This window comes from Cupressus sempervirens, chromosome 8, assembly GCF_028749045.1.
Source record: "Cupressus sempervirens isolate cs-2001-9-10 chromosome 8, ASM2874904v1, whole genome shotgun sequence".
NCBI classification, from domain to species: Eukaryota; Viridiplantae; Streptophyta; class Pinopsida; order Cupressales; family Cupressaceae; genus Cupressus; species Cupressus sempervirens.
The window spans coordinates 88,464,894-88,487,823 of record NC_143125.1 but is presented as its reverse complement, the minus strand read 5'-3'; the positions used below and the strand labels follow the sequence as shown (position 1 = coordinate 88,487,823).

Here is a 22,930-nt window from a genome sequence, read left to right as displayed (position 1 = left end):
TTCCCCACACCACCACATTTTTTAACTGTACTTTGACTTGAACTTTTATTTGAACTTTAGAATTTTCAATTAACGTGAGGCTTTCTTTTTTCTAATTTTCCATGCATTCTAGCCACGTTTATATGTTTTGGTTCTTTCTTTCAAGACTGCCCCAGCAGGTAGATAACACATCTTGATATCTGAGAGCTCTTCCCAGATTACTCAAATGATACAAAATGGGGTTTACTGTTGTAGTCGGTGCTGACTTCCAATCTTCAAACAATGATTTGAAGTTCAAATGATGCAATTAATTACTCGAAATAAGTATATATGGATTCTCATCCTTGGGAACAACTGTGTACCTGCTGTTTCCAGTGTAAGAATAAGTTCATCAAGTCCACCAGTCTTAATTAGGGCCTCATGTACAAGCAATGTTTCCTGAAAATTGTCATTGCATCACATTTTCAGCCAGTGTTAAAAAAGGAGAATATTTGAATGCATCATTCATATAACTTATCACAGAACATATAGGTTGAACTTTTACTTGATTAAAGAAATTTCAAATGAAAAACATAAACCACATGATTCCATTTGTAATTCTTTTGCACTCTTCAATGTAAACGTAAGATTGGTACCATAAGAAAATAATAATCTTGTCCTCACCATTGCATTGCAAACAGCAGGATAGTCAGTTTTTGCATCCAAAACAATTTGCTTGGCCATACCCAAATCAGCAGCTCTGTCCACGTAAACATGGCAAACACCATCTGACAAGAAAATGTAAATCCTCTATAAATTAAAGCAAGATGAAAAACATTGAATTTATTGAACAAGGTGTAACAATTACACCATCAATGAAAACATCTTAGAATTTACCAGCATGACCAAGTACTGGAATTTTTGTTGACTCCTTTATTTCAGAAACCAGCTTATTACTTCCTCTTGGAATCACAAGATCTATGACATCATCCAGCTGAAAGTAAAATTTCTTAGAGGTTCATTACAAATGAAATGCTGTACTAAAAAAACTTCTTCAATCAGATACAAGGAACTACCTTCAGCAAATCTGGAATTTCATCTCTAGAAGTAACAAGACCAATCAGCTCTAGTCCAACAGATTTAGGGAGTGCTTCAGTAATAACCTACAATGAAAAGTATCCAAACCATTGGTTTCTTTTCCAGTAAACTTATCATTGATAAGAGAGACAACAATAATAATATACATATTATATATATCAGAAATACCTTATGCAAAATCGCATTTGTTCGAGCTGCTTCTTTACCACCTTTTAGGAGAAGGCCATTCCCACTCCGGATTGCTAAAGAGGCTATCTTTTTGTCCAAATTGGAATTTTGGATATGAAAAAAAAAAGATAGGATTAGGACTAACGAATGTCTAACATGAAAAAATTAACCCTTGTGTGTCTGCATAGTCTACAATAGTTCTAAATATTTGGTCCACAAAATTTTCTTATAAACTTGATACCTGTACCAGGGCATCTGGTCGAGATTCAAAAATTATTAGTAGCACACCCAAGGGACATGTTGTCTTCTCTAGAATCAATCCATCCGAAATCTACATTGAAAAATAATGTATAGGAACTCCCGATTGGAAAAGAACATTAATAAAAAAATTGAATTAAATACAAAACAATGCACTCCATTCAGCCCTAAGATAGCATCACTATTTTCCTTTTGATCCTAAGTCGAATTCTAGAAAATGTTTTTCATTTGTATTCAAGATTCCACCATTGTCCCCACAAGGACAGGAAAGAAATCCTGTTATCCAAATTGAAACCCACAAAGAGATCCCAAAAAATTTAGATTACATCAAGGAGCTCAATCTATAACATCACAACTCTTTAAATTCAATAGAAAATAAAGCTAGGCACATATTGCATAATAATCTAATAGCTTAGAGCTGTATCATTAACTTGCATCTTTTTTAGTTGAACTCCTAAGAAAGAAGGAAAATATGTGAAGACCATTAATGAACAAAAAGAGGACAATGGGACTTACAAAGTACAAACAGTTATAAAAGGTAAGCACTGGAGGAAAAAGAACCTGGGTTATTTAAGGTAACTAACCAAAATTACAAAGGTACATATGCAAACCCCCAGTACACATACCAGGTACTGGTACACATATCCCATAAAAGGTACCTGCCTGGGTGTGTGCCTTGCAGCCAGAAATGCTACGTCAGCTCACAATTTTTTCCCCCTTGCTAATAATTTTTAAAAACTACCACGTAGATTACGATGTCTGATTTTTGTTTCAGTTTTTGTCATTTGCATATCAGCTTGCTGTTTATCAAAATTAATTAAATATATAATCAGTTTGAAACTTTGATATAATATTGATTGACAGTAAACTACTAAACTTTTTCTGATTTTCACTGTTCAAGTTAGAACTAGAAATTTATCATTTGCAATATGATCTTCATGTTCATATCTAAAGTTCCCCTTCTTTGTTATGCATCTAAAGTCTAAACATATTCAGCATATATATTATGACCCATGACCCATATTTTTGGATTTCTTCTTTTGAAAGCTCAATGTCATGACTTGTGACTCATATTTTCAGCTTTTCTATAAAAGATCAAAATTATATTAAAAAAAATTTAGGCATGCCTATGTACCCATGTCTCTTGTTTTGAAAAATAGTTGTACTTGTACCCATACCCAAGGTGTCCATGTAACCCCATACCCGTGCAACCTTGACAATTACAATTGAAAGGTCAACAAAGTGAGACAGGGTAAACCAGAAGTTGTTAAACCCCATGCTCCATGGAGACGCATCCCTTGGGCTTTTAGGCCTGCCCCTGTCCTCGGTATGGTACATGGATGGCAAGCATTCTGGAACGGGCCAAAGAGGGGACTATCCCTGAAAGGGAGATTTGAAAACAGCAGGGTCGGCAGTATGGAAATCCATAACAGGAATGGCCTAGCAATCCCTCAAGAATTACTAGGACGGATTCCCATCCCTGACAACCCAGCCACTTATAGTGGCATTCAGACCTCAAAAGCTAAGAAATTTATTGTTTCCTCCATTTGGCTTGTCCAACATGAGGAAAAAAGTAATAAAATAATCAAAACCCTATTTGAGAAGACAAAACACCAAAAAGTGAATATCCTGTTCAAATTATCATTTGTCAAGAACAAGTAAAGGGCAGCAACTAGTGAGAACGTTTTTGGAATTGCAACAGGAGGTTTTGCCAAATCTTCTTCATTTCAGGTGTGTTTTCACTTACCATTTGTTTATGTTTTTTGTTTTCTTTCATTTCCCATTTGTTCTGCAGCACATAGGGAGGGCATTGTGAGTTAAATATTTCTATTTTTGAACTAGCAGCACTACTTTACATTTCAAATCAAATTATCATTTGCCAAGAAGAAGTAAAGGTTTTTTGGAGTTGCAACAGGAGGTTTTGCCAAATCTTCTTCATTTCAGGTATGTTTTCATTTACGATTTGTTTAGATATTTTGGCTTTTTTCATTCTCCATTTGTTTTGCAGCACATAGGGAGGGCATTGTGATTTAAATTTATTTATTTTTGAACTAGCAGCACTATTTTACATTTGAAAATCATTAGAAATAGTGAGACTGAGGAGAGCAATGATATTATGGATGTTGTAATGAAAGAAACTCAAACATCTCAAAGGAAAAGACCTAGTACTAGGGCAGCCGTAGGGGGGTATTCAGGTAATGTAAATGTAACAGGGGCAGAAACCTCTAACCCATATGTATGCCCTTCCAAAGTCCTCAAAGAGTTTGCGAAAGACCCATTCAACACTAAAAAACCTCTCCTACAAATTGCTTCAAGAGTTGATAAAGACAAGGAAAACAAATACTACGGGTAGAAGGGAATAGGAGTGCCATTTGTGCCACAAACATTCTTTTGATAGCTATACTAGAGTCCATTGCTATCTTTTGTGGATAGAAGGTAATCAAGGGGTGAAAGGTTGCAAGAAAATAACGCAAGATCAAAAACTTGAGGCAACTAGATTTGCATATTACGTGGGAGGCATTAAAATCAGGGAGAGCTGCTTTGCCTTTTGACTCGTTCTTCTAATAGAGAAGAAAGTGGCATGCCCACTTTCACTTCTACTAAAGGAATGACAAAGAAGACTAAAAGAGAAACCAATATTGCTGATTTGTTTAATTTGCAAGCACGAGAGGTGGTTGGATCATTTATTGCTAAATTTACTTTCACTCATGCTATACCATTCCATGTGACATGCTCATCGTATTTTTGAAAAATGTGTGAAGATATCTATGCTATTGGTCCCTCATTTGTACCACCTAAAGAAACTAAACCATGCACCAACCTTCCTAATAATTTATGTCCCCAATTTTAATAAAGTATCTTAATTAAATTAATTGATTTAATTATTCATAAAGGGGCCCAATTAATAAACTACTGTCGCTCTGTGACCTATTATAATTTTCCAGAAGCTTGGAGACTTCTATGACAGTACTAGACCATGCAGGAGCATTGAACAATCCTTTTTAGGGGGGTACTAGAGAACCTTCAAAGCGGGAGCTATATATCCGTATGCATTTGATGAAGAAGCATGCATTCAAATCGACATCCCCTTGCCATTGATGTCAAGGGACAGATATTAAAAGGAGAAGAGACTGAAGAGATGAGGATGTATTGCCATCAATGACAAAGGGGGGGATCAATAGAAATGGTGTCATTGATGTCTAAGATACAAAAGACAAAGTTCACTATCATCAATGTCAAAGGTACATCAGAAAGATTATAAGTAGTCTAATTAACACCAAAGAATTATAGTGGAAAGTTTATTTATATGGTAATCCTCAGCAGTGGTAAATAATTAAAAATGAGCAGAGGTTACAAGTTACATGAACAGTGGTAATATAAAGCAATGACAGTATGAACAGTAATACACAGAGACGCGATAGCATTCACTGGTTGTTCTTTATATCTCAGCAATATATTATCTACGCACAACTAATGAACACAAATTTCAGATTGAAGGGTTGTTTTTATCTGTTCGAAAGACGCAATGATATTATTAGACATAAAGTTTCTCTTCAAGCAATAATGGAATTGGTACAGAAGCAGCGTTGTTGATAAGTGTATTAAACTGGAACGGTGAGAGTTTCTTTGCATCCAATATAACCAGATCTGTTTGAAGCGCACAGTGAATAAATTCCAATAAGATAGATGCAGCATTGAAAAGGCACACTTACATAAAGCAAAGGCAACGAAAAGACTAATCTGAAGTATGCAGTGATACATAACAGAGTATCTATCTGGCATAGCAAAGAAATGATAAGGCAAGCAGAGGGCTAATAATTTCTATCGTAAACTCCATCCAAGCATGATATATATCGAATACAGAAAAATGATTAAATAATATGTGCAACATAAGGAAGTCAGCGATGGTGTAATGTCCCCTTCTTTAGAGTAGGATTTAATAAAATATAATAATAAAAATAGCTTGGAGCAAGGGATAAAATATACTATATAATAATATAATATACTATTAATAAATAAATAAATAACTTGTATCAATTAGAGTATATAACATAAATACAATAATATAACTCTAAATTATACCATTGAAAATATTATAAATATTATTAAATAGTATAAATTATATAATACATATGTATTATGATTGAATTTTAAAGATATATTAAAAATTGTATCAAAACTTACAAATAAGTTAAAGATCAAATATATAAAGATAACTAAATGAATAGCCACGACCATTTCCTCTCACCGCACATAGAAGAATTGTATTCAAATGAAAGGACGGGGGCTTCGCAGACAGCTGTGGAAGACAATCGCAGACGATCAAGCCAAGATTGGCCATTTTGCCTACAGTCGTACACATAGAGCACATTCATATAGGTGCAAATATGAACTCAATACCTCCGAATACAAACAGACAGAAATATGAGATTGAACGGAGGTTTTTCCAACTATCATCCGCTCGAGTATCCAGAGTGTTAGGGGGAATGAAACGCATAGGATACTTAATGCATGAGCAATCAGATTTCTATATTTTCATTTCTTTAAACCTGGTATAGGAGACGGCAAGCAATGGATAATGGGAATCTTTCAGTTTAGATATCAGATATATGAAGGGCAAAGCATCAATTAGTGATAAGCAGAATGGAGGATTCCCGTGCACATGTATCTACGGAGGCACTCGAAGTCTCATTTATCCAGAGCGATTGTGTTATACGAGATGGAGACCTGATAGACCCATCATCGGAAGCAAGTTAGGAAAAGAGGGAGATATCGGGAGTATGAGCAGAGAAGAAGACAAATAAGAGGCATCAAGGAACAGAGGAAATAATATCTGCGAGTGAACAGAGAATATAGTTATCAAAAGAGAATATCATAGAAAAGATGTAATTATTGTCCAGGACAAACCAGGACAAAGTTCAAACGAATCAAATTCCATTGCGTAGTTGTCATATCTAGCATAATAGAAAATTATTCTATCCTAAACCAATATGCTCGATAATCTTATGGCATAGATAGTCTCCAAATATATATCGACCATATCAATCCCCTGGTGGTATAGTGAATATCAGTACTGAACCACAAACGAAAATGATGAATAGAGATGATGTCTGTCATTCTATGGGAGGTGTTCTCAGACATATAACGCACAGGCCATGATCTACGTACCCTGTAATCACTCGCAAATCTAGTGCTATCTGGTAGGGTATATTTTCATCAACCAGTGATAGACATTACGTCTGAACACACATCATCACCTCCGATGTTATATTGGATAAACTAAAGCCTAGGGAAGAATCGAGCGTTCCATTACCAAGTAGAAAGTACTATCATTTGCCTAACGGTCTCAGAAGTTAATGACCTGATAGTACTCAATTCAGAAAGGAATTCAGAGCCAAACAACGATGGTAGTAAGCAGTTATAATAATCAAGATAAATATACAAGAGAAACTTATTCACCCGCGAGAATTAAGGGCCCCTTTTTTTTTGAGTCGAATAAGAATATGTAAATAGAACGTATTTTCTTTTGGTTCAGTTAATATTTGATGGGAATTTGCGGATCTGAAAATTTATGTTTTCTAAAACTAAAAAAATAGAATAGGAATACGTATTCCAATAACACCTATTTGGGTGGAATTGCAAAATTTCATTTTTGGGTCAAAATTGGAATACGTATTCCTATTTTACTTCGTATTCCAATCTCATTTTGGTGCATCCAAACAAAAAATTCAAAATTTTTAAAATACGTATTCCTATTCCACTCAGGCCCTAAAGAAGTAGAGACCATAGATTATACAATAAGTACGAAACACATAATTATAATAGTATATTTTTTAATGTTATGTTTTATTAATATATATATATATTTGAAGACTACTATTTAAATGTGATTGAGAAGAATAGGTTGTTGGTGTATGGATTTATTACAAGGTATGAAAGGGAATATAAAATGATAAAAGATATATCGACAAAATTAAGGGAATAACTAGAAGCTCGCATCCATAAATAGTATCATAGCACATAAGAAGGAAGATTTTACGGAAAGAAGTTTCTAGCGATCGCCTTGAAAGGAAATTATCCCAGATTCCCAGACTTTACCTAAGAGGACATTACAGATGGAATTAAAAACCAAACTATAAGACGACGTTACTCTCTACAAACGCAAGGATACAACAGCGATGGGATTTACTGCAGAAAACACTCGTTAAAAGAAGCGATGGGAAAGGAATGAAAATTCAACAAGCACCTCTATTTTGACTTGGTCATCAAGCAGCGAAGGAAGAAGTATATTAATCTGATAAACGATGCAGCATGAAATACGACCTTACAAAAACAATGTATATAAGGCAATGACAGGTAATATATATATATATATATATATAAAGGGTATTAATTGATTTAATAAGGGATGAATGATAGAGCGGCAGAAAAGACATATCGTAGCTAAGACAAATGGTTTCAGTGATAAGATGAAGACGATATCATGTGTCAGAATGTTTCATGGATAAATAGCATCTTCCAAGATATATGGCCGCAAACAGGATTGAAGATTGCTTATTTTGGCAAAGTCAGATTCAGTGTCATGATCCACACTGACAGACATGATGGCAGCAAACCATTGAAACTACGAACAATTGTTTGGGGACAAAAAATATCATATAATTGAAGATGGCATAAATCTGAAGCAGCGTAGTCAAATAAAAAGATAATATTACAAAGCATATTATGTTCATGCCATTTGAACAGAATGGAAAATACATCTCGATATATTTTGCACAAGGCCCTATCAAATAAGGAAACTAGCACTAAAAATATTGTATTCATACCAAGGTCGCGCCAAAAGCGAATGGGATTAATAAAAGGTGATACTAAGTAAAAATAACATAACCTGTTTTGCTTGGGTTGCTAAAATAAAATCAGTATTGATTAGAGATGTAAAGAGTGTAAACCATTTCATGGGCAATAGGTGCGATTGAAAGAGAAGTTTCATTTGAAAAGTCACACTCATAAGAGGAATATAAATATCAAGGTACATTGGCAAATAACTATTGGCAAATAACTAAGTAACAAAAAAAGGAAGTGAGCATGAAGACGAGAAAAAATTAAAAATTAAAGATGTAAAGAGTGTAAACCATTTCGTGGTCAATAGGTGCGACTGAAAGAGAAGTTCCATTTGAAAAGTCACACTCATAAGAGAAATATAATATAAAGGTACATTGGCAAATAAATAAGAAAAAAAGGAAGTGAGCATGAAGACAAAAGAAAAAAGGAGGTTATCTCAGAATATAAAAAATGACATAATAAAGAGCGGTGAAGGAGGAAAGAAGGTATATGCAGATTTTTAATGTGACATAAATGTACATATGTGATTAGTATGGGTCAAAATAATTGAACAGAAATTAAATAAAGAAAATCGTTGTTCTATTAAAGAAGGATATTTTCAGAAGATAATGTGTATATAAATATTAGTTCGAAGAAAATAGGTTTTTGAAATAAAAGCATCCATCATCAGTTGAAGATAGCAACATTATCCAGGTGGAAAGTAGTTTGTGTCCAGTGGGTTGGTGCTTATGAAGACAGCAGTGGGGGTTAGTGCTTCCAATAGGTTAGTGTCTATGAAGTGTGGGAGTTGGAGCTTTCAGTGAGTCAGTGGTTATAAACATAGGGGTTGGAGCCTGTAGTAGGTTGGAATCTACAAATTATTGTAAACGAACAAGTTCATATAGAAAGCAATTATTTGCCATGGTTTTCTCCCATATTGGGTTTCCACATAAATCATTGTTTTATTGTGTTTATGTGCATAATTGTTTATTTCTGTATTTTAAGTTATTCTGTGGATAAGAGTTTAAATTGCAAAAAAATTGTTGTTATACTGATTCACCCCCTCTCAGTATAATCATGTACTCTTCAATATTTTCCAACGAAGTCTAGAAATCCTATAACATTTGACCAATCAATGAACCTTGCTGACTCAAATTTGAAACCCTTCAATGAAGCTTTGAAAATTCACTTTGTTGTTTCATCATAATGATATTATGAAAAAAAACCCAAGATTCTCAAAAGTTTGATTACTCAATGAACACCCTCTCATTCTTTTTGAAAAGCACTTTCTTCTCAACTTGACGAATAAAACTAGACATCAACTTCTTCATGCAACTTCATATCTCAAAAAACTCTTTATTGCTTGAATCTCCTTAGAATACCAAAGTGAGAACGCTTCTTTTTTCTGGAAGTAAAAATCAGAACTATAAACTGCATTGATCAATGCTAATGCACAATAAATGAAGCTAAATAGAAAAAGGTTGACTCTAAAAGTCTTCAATTGCCGCTACTAAAAGTGAAACTCTTTTTAATGATTCTTGATATCAATTTTGACAATCTTTGAAAAAAAGTCAGAAAAGAACTCATATTTGTAGGATAAATGAATTTACTAGTTAATTTTGAATAGATAATGGTTTCATTACAGACATTCACTTTTCTTTTTGTTTTCTTTGCAATCAACGCGTTGGTATTTTTTCCTTATAAATATCAATAATTATTTTTTAGTAATAGAAATTACTAATTAATAGTATTAAAAATATCTATTGTGCCCATACCAAATAGATGTGCTTTTCAGCCTTATGTGCATCTTTTCTTTAACTTAGGAAGGCATAAAGAATGTGTGCCTGCTAATCTTTTAGGCACACATTTTAGCAAACAGCAACTTTTTAAATAAACTACAAAAGTTTATGAATGTTGCACCGCAAATAAGGTGGATTCTTCATGCCTTATCTGCACCCTTTAAACCAGTGAACCAAAAATCGCAGCAATTCATGCAATTTAGGCAATTTGTCAATTCCAGTAAGCCCAGGCAATTTTTTTTGACTCGGTAACTCATCTCGGCTATTGTTTTCTCAGAAATTGCCTAAAACCATCAATTTGGTAAAAAATCACCAGTTTTTTAACATATGTGATGGATTCCTTGTTTATGTATGTTAGGCTTTAGCTTCTATTTGATGATGTTCTAGTGTGTTTAAGTTATATTCAATAAAGGGTGCATGAAATAAGCTTTATATCATTAAAATCTCAAGGATTTTTCCACTTTCCTGAATCGTAACCAATTCATAGCCGATTCATGGATGATTCATGAGTCGAGTCAGCCTTGCTGATTCCAATCCGATTTGGAGTTTTGGTTCTTTGCTTTAAACATACGAATGAATGAAAGATTTTACCAACATTCACTTAATGAAAGCATCCCATGGGACAAAAAGATGCACAAAAGCCCGACCCAAAGACACAAAATGCACCTTGCTAGCCACTGAATTTCACTTCTCTTCTTTTCCTTCTTTATATTTGACTTTTTCACTTTTCATTTTTAATAATAATAAATTAGTAATAACTAATACTATCAAACATAATCTTTTTCATTTTTTATTTTTTAACAAAAATATTAATACACTACCAATTAGAAAGTAATATTATTAACATTAATTCTAATTATCTATTTTATGCTTCTGGATTTGATTGTGTCAAATAAAAAATTAAAGCATCAACCTTTCAGCCCACACTGCATGATCTGTCATCAAGATGAGAGAGAGCTCAAGGAGTTGTATCCATCATCAAGATAAGAGAAAGCTCAAGAAGTTGTAAAACCGTGTAGTGTGACCCGAAACATTGATGGTTTTAAAAAAATTACACAATCAAATCCAAAAGCACAAAATAGTAAACTGTATGGATTATGGAAATCTTTTAGCATCGAATAATTTTATTTCTAAAATTATTAACTATTTTTCTAAACTAATGATTAGAATTGGTAGACAAGCTACAAAGGTTTAAGAATTCAACAATGTCTAGATTTTGACATGATACTCTGTAAATCAGCCAAATTGACTACTACAGACTTCAACATTTTTGGCATACAAATGATGATTGTTGATAATGGAGCAGTTTCAAGTATCACGATCAAGTTCAAATGATAATTTATTGAAAATTGAGGAGTTTAGTGTATCACAATCAGGTTCAGGTTGGGTACAACATTAGTAAAACAGATTTCTCCAATCCAAGCTAATCAACATACACAGTCTTTAAATTTTGAAAGGAAAAAGGGTTCCAGAAGCATTTAAAACACACTTTATCTAGATATAAAGTATCTTTAGTTATTGCCAAAATTGTAGACCAAGCTTATACAAACTATTAATCATATACCTCTGTCCTTCTCACTACTTGTCCAATTGGGTCATTAATATCTGCAAGAACTCTCAAGGATTTTGCTAAATCCAAAATCTGCAAACAGATATGACACACAAGGAAGTCAAATGTCTTGTAACATGGCACAATTCTGTGCTAAATGCAGTATTAATTAAGCTAACTCATTCCATAGCAGAGCACTCAAAAGTTTAAGATGATAGCAAACGAAAGAAGATATACATTTTTGGACGAGTGTAACTATGCTAGACCAGAGATAACAAGAACGTTATCATTTTTTTATTTATTTTTCAAGACTAAATGCTAAAGAAAAAAAAAAAGTTAACCTTTCCAGGTTTTAATGTTAATCGAGAAATCAGGGACTCAGAAATCCTTGTTTCTTTTGCAATATAGACATCAATTTCATTCTCTTTCCTGATACACTCTTCACTGGCTTCCAGAGCACCTGCTACATCTAGAAGAATCTTCTTTCTATCAACAGAAGAAAGACCCTGAATGAAATATGTTTATCACTGTTAGTGAATGGACTCATTACTTAAGCAAATATATTAGTTTAAAAATGTAAATCTTGTTTAAGATTATTAATTGAATAAAATAATTTAAGAAAAGCTTTGTTATAACAATTACAATTCTTCAACTTCTAATATGATCTTCTACTAGCGCTTGATCTGCATCAACTTCATATTTCCAAAAACTGAACATGATAATTTACCAAAGGTTCAGTGAGGTTCAGTGATGTTACCTGCAAAACACGACTAGCATCTCTGGCAGAAACTGCCATCTTGCGTGCACCATGCTCTTTTACTTGGACTGAATGCCATAAGTGTGCATCCCTGTGAAAGAGAGTGCCTACACGCTGGCCTTGCAGCACTCTCAAAATTCCATCTGCAGTAAATCCACTTTAAGCAGAAACAAGAAATGAATTTCCATAGAATTGTTCCTGGAGCAAAGGATAAGCTCAGCACCAGCTAAAGTTATCTATTTGGTCAAAAACCAAGAACTGAATAGAATTTCTTTCTAGCAGCAGACAAGCCAAAAAGTGGAAAATCAGATGATAGAGATATGTTACAGAAAAGCCTGTGCAAACAAATACAAAAAGCTTGAAGAATAAATTGGCAAAGTTTTAAATGCTTCCAATGGATCATGCTCAAATTACAACACCACAAGCATTAAAGCTCATTGGAAATCATCAGAATATTGCTGATAAAGAAAATAGGATGAAAATAAAATAAAAATCGAGACAAGGATCTTGTCAATTTGATTGTTCCACAGCTACTCTATCTACAAGAAAACTAATTTGTAAAGTTCTATCCACCACCAAGTATGTCAGTCCAAGGGGATTAATTCCAAAATGTTTATTTCATACTGTTCGTGTAATTAATTGTTCAATAATTACACTTACTTAAACTTACTTAGGATAATGCATTGCATCGTAGTTTGTCATTGAGACACCTAAGAGTTTGCACCTCAATTGTGCACATGGTGTAGGAGAATTTCACTCTAGATGGTGATAGTTGTTATCTCAATCCACCCTAAGTGCACATATCACATTATCATCCTCATCACTGCACATACTTTATTGCATAATGGAGGATGATTCACCTTTGGTGGACATGTTATTTCACCTTGTATAAGTGATAGGTTATCTTCTCCTTATCATTGTCTCTTATTGACTTTCCCAAAAAAGGAGGCATATAATGTATGTTTTAATAAATCCATTGGACTTAATCAATCATATCCATGTAACCTATTGATTTTATTATCAATAATATCATGCTTGCTTCTTAATGCAATTGTCTTGCCCATCTCTTGTGGAAGTTATCTTGGTCTTTCATTTGATCTTGGGGGTGTTATAGAGTCACCTAAAACTCTAACATGGTATCAAAGCTCTCTCAAGGTGTGAAAGCCTCTTCTCAAAAATATCAACCTTGGCTTGATTCAATTGTGGATGTAGAATTCGACAATTTGGGCATCATCATTGCATAATCTATTTGGGAAAATTTTGGGTTTTGTATTTTTTGACCTATTGCAAGTGAAAATTGGATCTTGGTGCAAATCAAAGGTTGGTATCATATTAAGGACATCCAAAAACCCTAAATCATTTTTTATTTCATGCAAATTAGACATTTGAGGCTAAATCTACAACCATATGAATTTCGAAATTGCAGTAACGTGATATCTCATCATTGGGACTCCTTTTTCTAAGCAATTGTTTTTGTTTTGGGTAGAATTGCATGATCTACACAGTGGTGTGGGTGATTTGGGGTCTCTACTTCTGAGTTTTTCTAAAAATAGCAAATCCTATTTTTTGCAACTTACAAGGCTTATTTTGGGCTCATATGAACCTCCTTTTCAGGTGCAATTTGTTTGAAAGTGCATAATATTTTATGTACAACTGCGTCCATGGCAGCTTGTAGGTTTTTTCTATCGTATTTGATTGTGTGTGGCATCACAGGTGTTGTGGCATGTATGGTGTTTTTGTTTTCATGGCGTAGGCCTACTGGTGTTGTTTGCATGAGTTGGGCATCGTCAGCCTGTTGTTGCTGATAGCGTTTGTGTAATAAGCTCTGTTGGCTCACAAACAATCTGTGTTGAAAATTGATTTCTTTTTTTGTTTTTAAGGTTTTGCAATTATTGATACAACAATATAACAGCAAAATAGAAGATATTGCAATTATAATTTCAACTCAAATATTTTGGATATTACATAGGGAATATACAACTAAAAATTACAGATTTTAATGTCAATTTAGACATTGAGTATTTTCACAAAATACCAACAACCCAATTGATAAAATATCTCCTATTATTTAAATCAACAATACTCAAAAAAAATTAAAAGTTACGATCCATGAACTTACAGGTAAGACATGTCTTGAAACCAAAGTAACGAGACTCGGACCCGGCCCGGGCTTGGCTTGATTAGTGACCCAGCTCAGACTCGCCTATGACTCGGCAGTGACTCAGTAAAGTGACAAAAACCTTGAAATTTAGTGACTTATTAGGATTTAAAGAAATTTCATGCACCCATTATTGAATAAAGCTTGAAGATGCAATAACATCATGAAGTAGAAGGTAATTTGATAACATAAATCAATTACATAAGTACAAAGGTGAATTTTATGTGTTAAGAAAATTTTGAATACAAGAATTAAAAATCAGCCAAGTTAGATGAGTTAGTTGAGTCAGCTAGGTGAGTCAACCTCGTCAGCCCAGTTGACCCGCTGAGTCAGGGTCACAGGTCATTTTGACCTGGCCAAGGTAACTCGACTAGCTGACCTAGATGACTCGCCTGACTCATGCTAAGTCTCATTACTATGCCTGAAACCCTCTGAAATGAAGACTAGCATCAACAAATTAATTCTTCAACCAACAAATGCAAGTGCAAATATGGAAAACGCTACCCCCAAAGTGCGGGAAGAAAATAACACCTAGCAACAAATATAAATAGGTGCTCAACCTCCAAATTAACCAACACACAATTTGATATAACAATTCTCGTGAATCCTTTCACAAATTCCAAAACAACCTCCACCAGCAAGAAAAATTAAACTTCTCCTTAGCAACAGTTAGAATTGTAGGAGAAATGACATATTGTATATCTCAGCACACTTTGCCAAGCAATCTAGGAATAATTCTCATAATAGAATCTACAATACTTCAGTTGTAGATCCCAAACCCTTATACTTGAGCAAGGGCACAAAATTTTAGAACTATGTAAGTGTGACAAAGACAACAAAAGAAAAATAATATTCAATCGGGATGCCTTTCTCATCAAATGGCCACATATTTATATTCTCCAAAATGGCACAAGTTTCCCAAATGAACTTAAGAAGCTTTCTCCATATAGCATTAAAATATAATAAGGCACCAATATAATATAGTTTATTAAATGCATTTGGCTGCAAAAATTACCCTTTCCACCATAACATAATATTCTGACACACAAGACCTCTATTTCTTGTGCCCACAATTTAAAAAATTTCAACCTGATTCTAATGAGCTATGATACTAAGGTGACCAACATACAACACCAACAAAAATAACAACCTCAGCAGATTTAGATGAATAATTATAATAATTCACCTGTCTTGTGAAACAACCGAAGAAGCATCATAATCAAAATCTAACAACACCAAAGTGGTCCTGATGAAGAAAAACGATGAACTAACAAGGTGTCTTACTATAAATAGGTGCTCCCTCAAAGATTCTTGGAGCCCAAACTAGAAACCAGAAATAAAAACTAAGAGCGTCACTTAACTCCTTTAACTCAACTGAGTTCATCAGAACCAAAGTTTGAATTACTATAAATAGTCAGTCCCTCAAACGAAGCCAAAACACACCATAGGCTATTCAAAAAGCCTATAACCCCACAACTGAGAGTCTCAAATCCCACTGTCATCTCACAAGGATCGTGATGCTAAACTGGCCAAGCCAATTACAAGAGCCTATTAAGAATGGGGACATTACAGTTTACGACTTTCCCTATTTCTAGTCCAAGCTTCCTTTTCCTAGGCATCATTTTGGTTGCTCGACTATCGTATTTGTTGTTTATGCGTTTTTGTTTCTATGGGTGATTTTCTTGGGCATTGTCTTCGTTGCTCGGCTCTACTCCTAATCATGTTTGTTTTTGCAGGTGGTCTTCTTGGGTACAGTCTTGGTTGCGGGCACTGCTTTAGGTCGTGTGGTTTTCTTGGTGTTCTTTACATTATGTACCTACTCTGTGCTCTCACTTTGTCCACATGCATCTAAAAATTTCTTTTGGTTGTTGTTGGGTTGTGTTTGGCGTGCGGGGTGTTCCCTTGTTGCTTGGGCCTGTCTTCACCAATCCCGACCTAGTGTTTGTTGTTTAGAGCTTCCTCTATTGCCTCTATTATTGGGTTGCACCTAGCTTTTGAGGACTTTGCAAACCACACATACCTCTACTGTCTAGCTATGCCTGGCATCCAAAGCCCCCAACAAACTACAATTGTCATACAAAAATCTTGACTTGTTGTGGGCCTACACTTTTTGAATTGTTCTTAAACTATCTTCGATGTCTGACTTGGTGCCTAATAGTGTTGGTGATGACCAGTTGGGCCTAGTTGTTGCTCCCAATTTGGATTTCTCTAATGGGCCACCTCCTCTCCCTAAAACCTATCATTTCAAGATTCTTTTAGACACCTCAATGTTACAAGAGTTATTTGACAAAGTTGATAAATTGGAAACAAATAATATAATGCTCAAAAACAGAATACATGCTATCCACGCTGAGAATGCCAAACTAAAAATGAGAATCAGAAAGACTTCAACCCCCATCTCTTTTGTCATCACAGGATTCGCAAGGTCAAACAACAGCTTGACTCGCATGTTGGACAATTTTCTGAAATCAAACAACTAAAAGAAATGCAAAATGAATTAGACGACAAACAAACTTCATTAAGGTTTGAAACCGAGTCCCAACTCAAGTCCTGTGCAACATTTTGCAATGGGAATGGCTCTTCTTCTCCTCCTCTGATCAGGGTGGAGGCCATAGTTCAGTCTAAGCTTGTGGAGGTAAGGACAAGGAGAGTGAGAGAGCTCAGCTTGAAGGATTCGTGGCCTCCCACCCACCACCACTATCGGATTACTTGATATGGTGTATGCTTTCCTTAGGGACTAGCTAGAGCTTCCTAATATCTCTCTTGATAGGGTATGGATTGGCTATGACTCCACCTTATTCCAACAATTCCACAATCTCTCAAATAGACTCTGTGTGCTCAGAGCTAGAAGAAAGCTCTTCCCTCTTCCTTTGAAGATATACCTCAATAAGGACCTCACAAAATCACATGTTGAATTAAAAAAGGCACGGGGTCTTGTGACAAATGTCAAACACGACGAGAGAGTGGGTTGTTATTAGGAAGCTCAAGGTTATTATTTGGGATTCTCCTCCTCTTGGGTGGGAGTCGAGGACGGTTGATAAGGCTAACTAATGACGGCAATAGGGCAGAGCGGAACCTTACAGTAGTTTCTTGCTTGTCCACTGCTAGGATGGCAATGGTTCCTTATGGTCCTTGCCAGGTCTTTTTCGAGATGCTCTTGGTTCTACCTATATTCTTGTTATAGAGACTCATGAGAGCCCCGCTCGTCCTCTCCTAGGTGTTTTTGGTTATCGACGATTGTCTTCTTTTAGGGATGAGGTCATGTGGTCCAGACGGCTACGGGGACCTCGTGGGGTTGCTTCTTTGGTCGAAGACCGTCTTTTCAGCACAACTTCATAGCTCACTTTGATATCTCTGTCAGATTCATTGGGATCCACGTTGGTTGAGCAACATCACACTATAGAGACATCTTCATTGCAGATTGCTACTTTTCGTCAACTTCCTCGTACTATGCAATTCATAGCGTGGAGAGTGGTGACACTTTCGAGGACCTTCATGAGCACATCACCAAGTTATCTATCACGGGTGACATCATCATTTGAATTTTAATGCACAGACTAAGGACCATCAAACCCCCCTCCACGATTGTGGGTAAGATTCAATTTGTACTACGGAGTCAGATCCAAGCACTGTGGGCTTAGAGTGATTCTCAACGGATAGTCAAGGTCCCCTTACCAGATATGGCTGCCATCTTCTACAGTTATGCAAGTCTTCAGACTTGGTGATCCTGAACGAGCTTCCCTACTTCCCTAGATCTAGTCATTTCATTGGTTGGCCCTACTGTGGTGGTGCAAGTGTTGTCGACTGTGCTCACTCTTGTGCTTCCTTCATCCCTTAAACTAGTCGCTCTACCATCTCTCGCCTCCCCCTGGCCAACCACGCCCTCCTTAGCCTCGCCCTTTGGGTCTCCCCTCCCTCCCCTCACCCCTTCCATCTCCTCATCCCCTCCCCCATTGAGACAACCACCCTCTCCACCAGTGTCACTCACATCTCCTTTTGCTTTGCCGAGTGAAAATGTAACCTCTTTGTCCACCACCTTAGATAGCTCCTCCCCTAGGTATCTTTCACCGACCCTAAGAAAATTGCCTCAATGTTTACCTCACTTCTGCAATGTGGGAGTTTACCCTCCTTTCCATTTCCCACCACCACTCCCCCCTCTCCTGTTGCCCTAAGCGTAGAAGTACCTATCCCAAGAATCACAGGTTTGAAGAGGACTGCAAGTCCTTTCACCGCTCAATTCGCTCGACTTTCTCTACTTTTTTCTTAGGTTCACCCAGTTGGGGCTTGACTACTATCACCTTCTTCCCCATAAGAAGTGATGTTTTTTCACGATGCAACGTCGATCTCTTTGTGCATCTCTTCTACAATCTCCAAAGCTCTTGTGGCCTACCCTTTTGCCTCACCATCCTCCTCCCCTCTCCACCCTAGATCACAATGCTCTAGTCTCCCATACCTCTCTACAAGATCCCTGGCCAGCCCCCGCTTCACCTCACCCCCCCGGGCAATTACCACCTCTTCACCTTCTCCAACCTCAATGGGGTCCTTAGATACATGAATAGTAGCAGTACTACGGACGGGGAACGGTTCCAAGCAAAGCTCTTCATGTTTGGTTTCACTATTTGGGGCTCTTTTCTCACCGTGGTCGTTAACAAAACTATTCGCACTAGCTTTCTTGACTTGGTCACTGCACATCATCCATCTAATGCATAAGATTGGGTCGATTTCAGACTTTGGCAACTATAGGACTATGATGATTGGGCATACTTTTGCCAAACTCTATGCCACAGTATTGAATACTATTGTATCCAAAGAGTTTGATCGTTGGCACTGTCGGACCAGTGAACGCGCTAGTTTCCATACGGATTTCCAAACCAAATACCATATTCTCACTCTACGGACAATTATCGATGTTGACTTCCACAAAGCTTACGATTTTGTTCTTCAATCGACTCCCTTCCAAAGGCTTAGGGACATTGTGATCTTAAGGACTCCATTGAGCGCTATCATGAGGTTGTATAAGGGTGTGGTTGGCAGGTTCAAGACTCGATATAGATTCTTGGATCCTATCAAAGCACCATCAGGGTGAACCAAGGTCACCATCTCTCCCCCACTCTCTTCGTTATTTAAATAGACGAGCTCGAGACCTTCCTTTAGTACTTCTCCCTTCCTGGGGACAGTTGCTACTTACACCAAGTTCTAATATCCATTTTTCTTTTTGCTAACAATGTGGTTCTTTTGGCTTCTTCCCAACGGGGGCCCCAGCGAATTCTTGACTGTTTTGCATCCTCCTATGATGCAAGGCAATTAGTTGTGAACCTGAGTAAGAATTGAGTGATGGTCTTCAACCATTTGAAGACCTCTTGTGTCCACTTCTATTTTTAAGGTCGTGAAATTAAGATCATTTCCTCCTATACATACTTGGGGACCTCTTATCTCCACTTCTATTTTCAGGGCCATGAAATTGAGATCATTTCCTCCTATACCTATTTGGGGGTTAAGTTCTCTAGACCCCGTTTCAACTTGAGACCTCCCATGCAGCCCCGGGTCAATAAGGGGCTTGGCTTCCTAACTATGCTTGAGAGGCAGTGTCGGGCTAAGCTAGATCAACTGGGCAAATGATGAGCAACGAACTCAAGAACAAAGGTAGAAGATTGTGTTGTCATTGATTGACAACCGGTTAACAAGAAGTCTCAAAGCCACCGGTAAACTAGAGGACCGGTCAAGAAAGTAGAATGAAGAGTGAAGTGTGAATGCTAAGCGGCCACAACCCAGTCACCACTAATGTGACAACACAAGAGGAAGGACTGAACATGTCAAAGACATGTAGCAGAGTAACGAGGCGGAATGCAACTAAATCGTGCAAGGTCACAAATCTAGCTATAGACGTGCAGACGACCAAGCTAGCCTATAAGCATAGGCATCTACAGATGGGCAGTCATGGATATCTTATGAGTATGCTCACCGTGGGCTCAAAATTTAAATTGCAGTTTGAGCAGGATAACGTTAGGATTTGAATCCGTGGTCAGATGGAGTGATTTAAAAAATCACTTGACACTCGCTAATAGATGTGAGAAGGGAAAACAATAAGAGAGCTATTGGCGAAGGAGTGTGAGAGTGAAGTTCACTACGATGAAGAAAAGAGATGAGAATGTAACAAGTCGGGTGTGAACAAGAAGTTACAGCAAGTGCTAAATGCACGAGGAGAACAAGGGCAGAGAGCAGAAGAACTCTTACCCAAGCCAAAGCAGAAGAGGAAGATTAGAGCATCTTCAAGGTAACTTAACAAAGGATCTATCAAGCAAGGTGTGCCATATATTTAGATCAATACATTAGTTTTCTTTCTAGCCATAGCATCAATTGTAAGCCTTTACTAAGGCAGTTTTGTAAGAAGTATTTGAAATCCTCTAACCATGTGTCTCTCAAAAGGAGATCTAAATCCTCTAGCGAAGCAGCCCTACAAGGCTATTGTAATCCTAACAGGTTATTGGCATTTGTAAAAACCCTCACCTGGTTATAGAAAAATCAGACCCATTCTTCACACTACTCGGGTGTTGGGCATTTTGTTAAACGCTTGGCAAGTAAAACTTTTATATAGTGTCAAGAGTCCAACTCCGAAAAGAACATAATGTAATTGAACTTTTCCCAAACAATTATATCATTTATAAAAATTTAGAATAACCCAAACTTTGAGATTTGCGACAAAATGTAGTTCTGAAATAACAAGCAATTCACTCCAAAGGAAGTTCATCAAATATTACAGCTCACTAAATTTCCAGAATTTTACTCACTAATGGAACAAATAACTAGTTTTGTTAATTTATTAATTTTGAGATGATGAACAACCCTGCCAATGATTTGAATACAACTCTAAACAGTAATTGGAACTTGTAATGAAGAAAATGATGTAGTTGTCCCCTCTAATGACCATTTCTGCCTCCACCATTTGCAAACCGTAGGAATACATAATTCCCTTCAAGCTGTAATGAATTCGACTTCAACACAACTCCCAGCAAATGTCGTCTATTATATATGAGTCCAACTACCTCTCACGACTTAGTCTGATCTCCCACACAACCAATATAGAAACCGCAATCCAGTCTAGTTTCACACTAGCTTACACATGGCCATCCTATCTCAGACTGATTGATCTGCTATCTAAATGCCCTAATTCGATGCTGCAGCAACCACAATTTTAGCTATGACCCTTAGAAATGTCAAACGCTGCCTCCAATGTCCTTGCATTTTTCAAAGATTGAGATCGAAGGTGTCACAGGTATATCCACCCAGCCTGGTTTTGATTGGAAATGTAGTTTGAATATTCAACGCCTCCAATGAAAGCCAAACAACAATCCCTCAAGCAATTCAAATTCACAATTGTTGTCACTCAGTATGAAGGAAGAACTCCTTTAATTTTCTCTACAATTCAGCCAGTAATACTTCTCTGCCACACAATAACTCCTAGCCACAAACTATTACAGTAAAGGAGAATAAATGAATAGCCAGAATATATTGAAATCACTATACATCAGCAGTGACTCCAAACAATCTTCAAAACTCAGAAACCCTTATACAATAGCAAGGGCACAAACTTCGGAACTCAAGAGAAAGCCATAAAAGCACAATAATAAAATATATAATCAAGCGTGCCTTTACCAATGATATGAGCTCTCATTTATAAGCATTCGTTGGCAGAAGTTTCCATAAAACTCCACTTCATAAGTTGTGGAAGTTTTCCAAAAGAACTCAACACTAGAAACTTTCCAGCTTGCTTTTTAGAAATATCTCTTAAAGTCATTATTATAATATATAAACATTTATTATAATAATACAACTCAATGAATAATAAATAAATAAGAGCTCATGCAATTTTTAACTTGATTAACTATAGGTGATGACCAGCTGACAGGCCACCCACTGCACTGCCAAAAATAGGAACTACTAAAAATAGACTTACTAAAAATAGTAAATCCATAACTGAGAACCCCAAAACGGCCCCTATCAGCTCACAAGGGTCGCTAGGGTGAACTGACTTGACCAACTACAGAAACCTGCTAAAAATTGGGACATTACAGCATTCCTCATGGGATGCGTTCTTAGTAGGAACAGTTGTAAGCCTTTAACAGGGCACCTTTTTTCATGCAAGTAATGGCTAAAGGGTACATTACTCCCATTGTAGTTTTCACTCACCCTGGGGGTTTCCACGTTAAAATACCTATGTCGTTGATGTATGCTTTTGTAGGGAATATCGTATGGTTTTACTACATATCATTTAATATTTCCCTAGTAGTTAAAGAAGTAGTGATATAGTGAATAGAAAAGATCAACAGACTAACCAGGAAATTTTATAGAAGTGTGTGTACTGA

At 36.4% G+C, this 22,930-nt stretch overlaps 1 protein-coding gene across 3 annotated transcripts in view; it reads right to left on the bottom strand.

Moving 5' to 3' along the window:
• LOC149541765 (delta-1-pyrroline-5-carboxylate synthase-like) overlaps nt 1-22,930 on the bottom strand; it is a 214,169-nt gene that overhangs the window by 117,716 nt on the left and 73,523 nt on the right. For all 3 annotated transcript variants that reach the window (XM_089796874.1, XM_089796875.1, XM_089796876.1), the window contains 9 exons: nt 12,410-12,566; nt 11,994-12,158; nt 11,668-11,745; nt 1,466-1,555; nt 1,225-1,311; nt 1,035-1,121; nt 856-952; nt 643-746; nt 342-417 (listed from right to left, as the gene is read on the bottom strand). In XM_089796874.1, the coding sequence (XP_089653000.1) occupies nt 342-417; nt 643-746; nt 856-952; nt 1,035-1,121; nt 1,225-1,311; nt 1,466-1,555; nt 11,668-11,745; nt 11,994-12,158; nt 12,410-12,566 (941 nt within the window). The remainder of the gene's footprint in view (nt 1-341; nt 418-642; nt 747-855; nt 953-1,034; nt 1,122-1,224; nt 1,312-1,465; nt 1,556-11,667; nt 11,746-11,993; nt 12,159-12,409; nt 12,567-22,930) is intronic.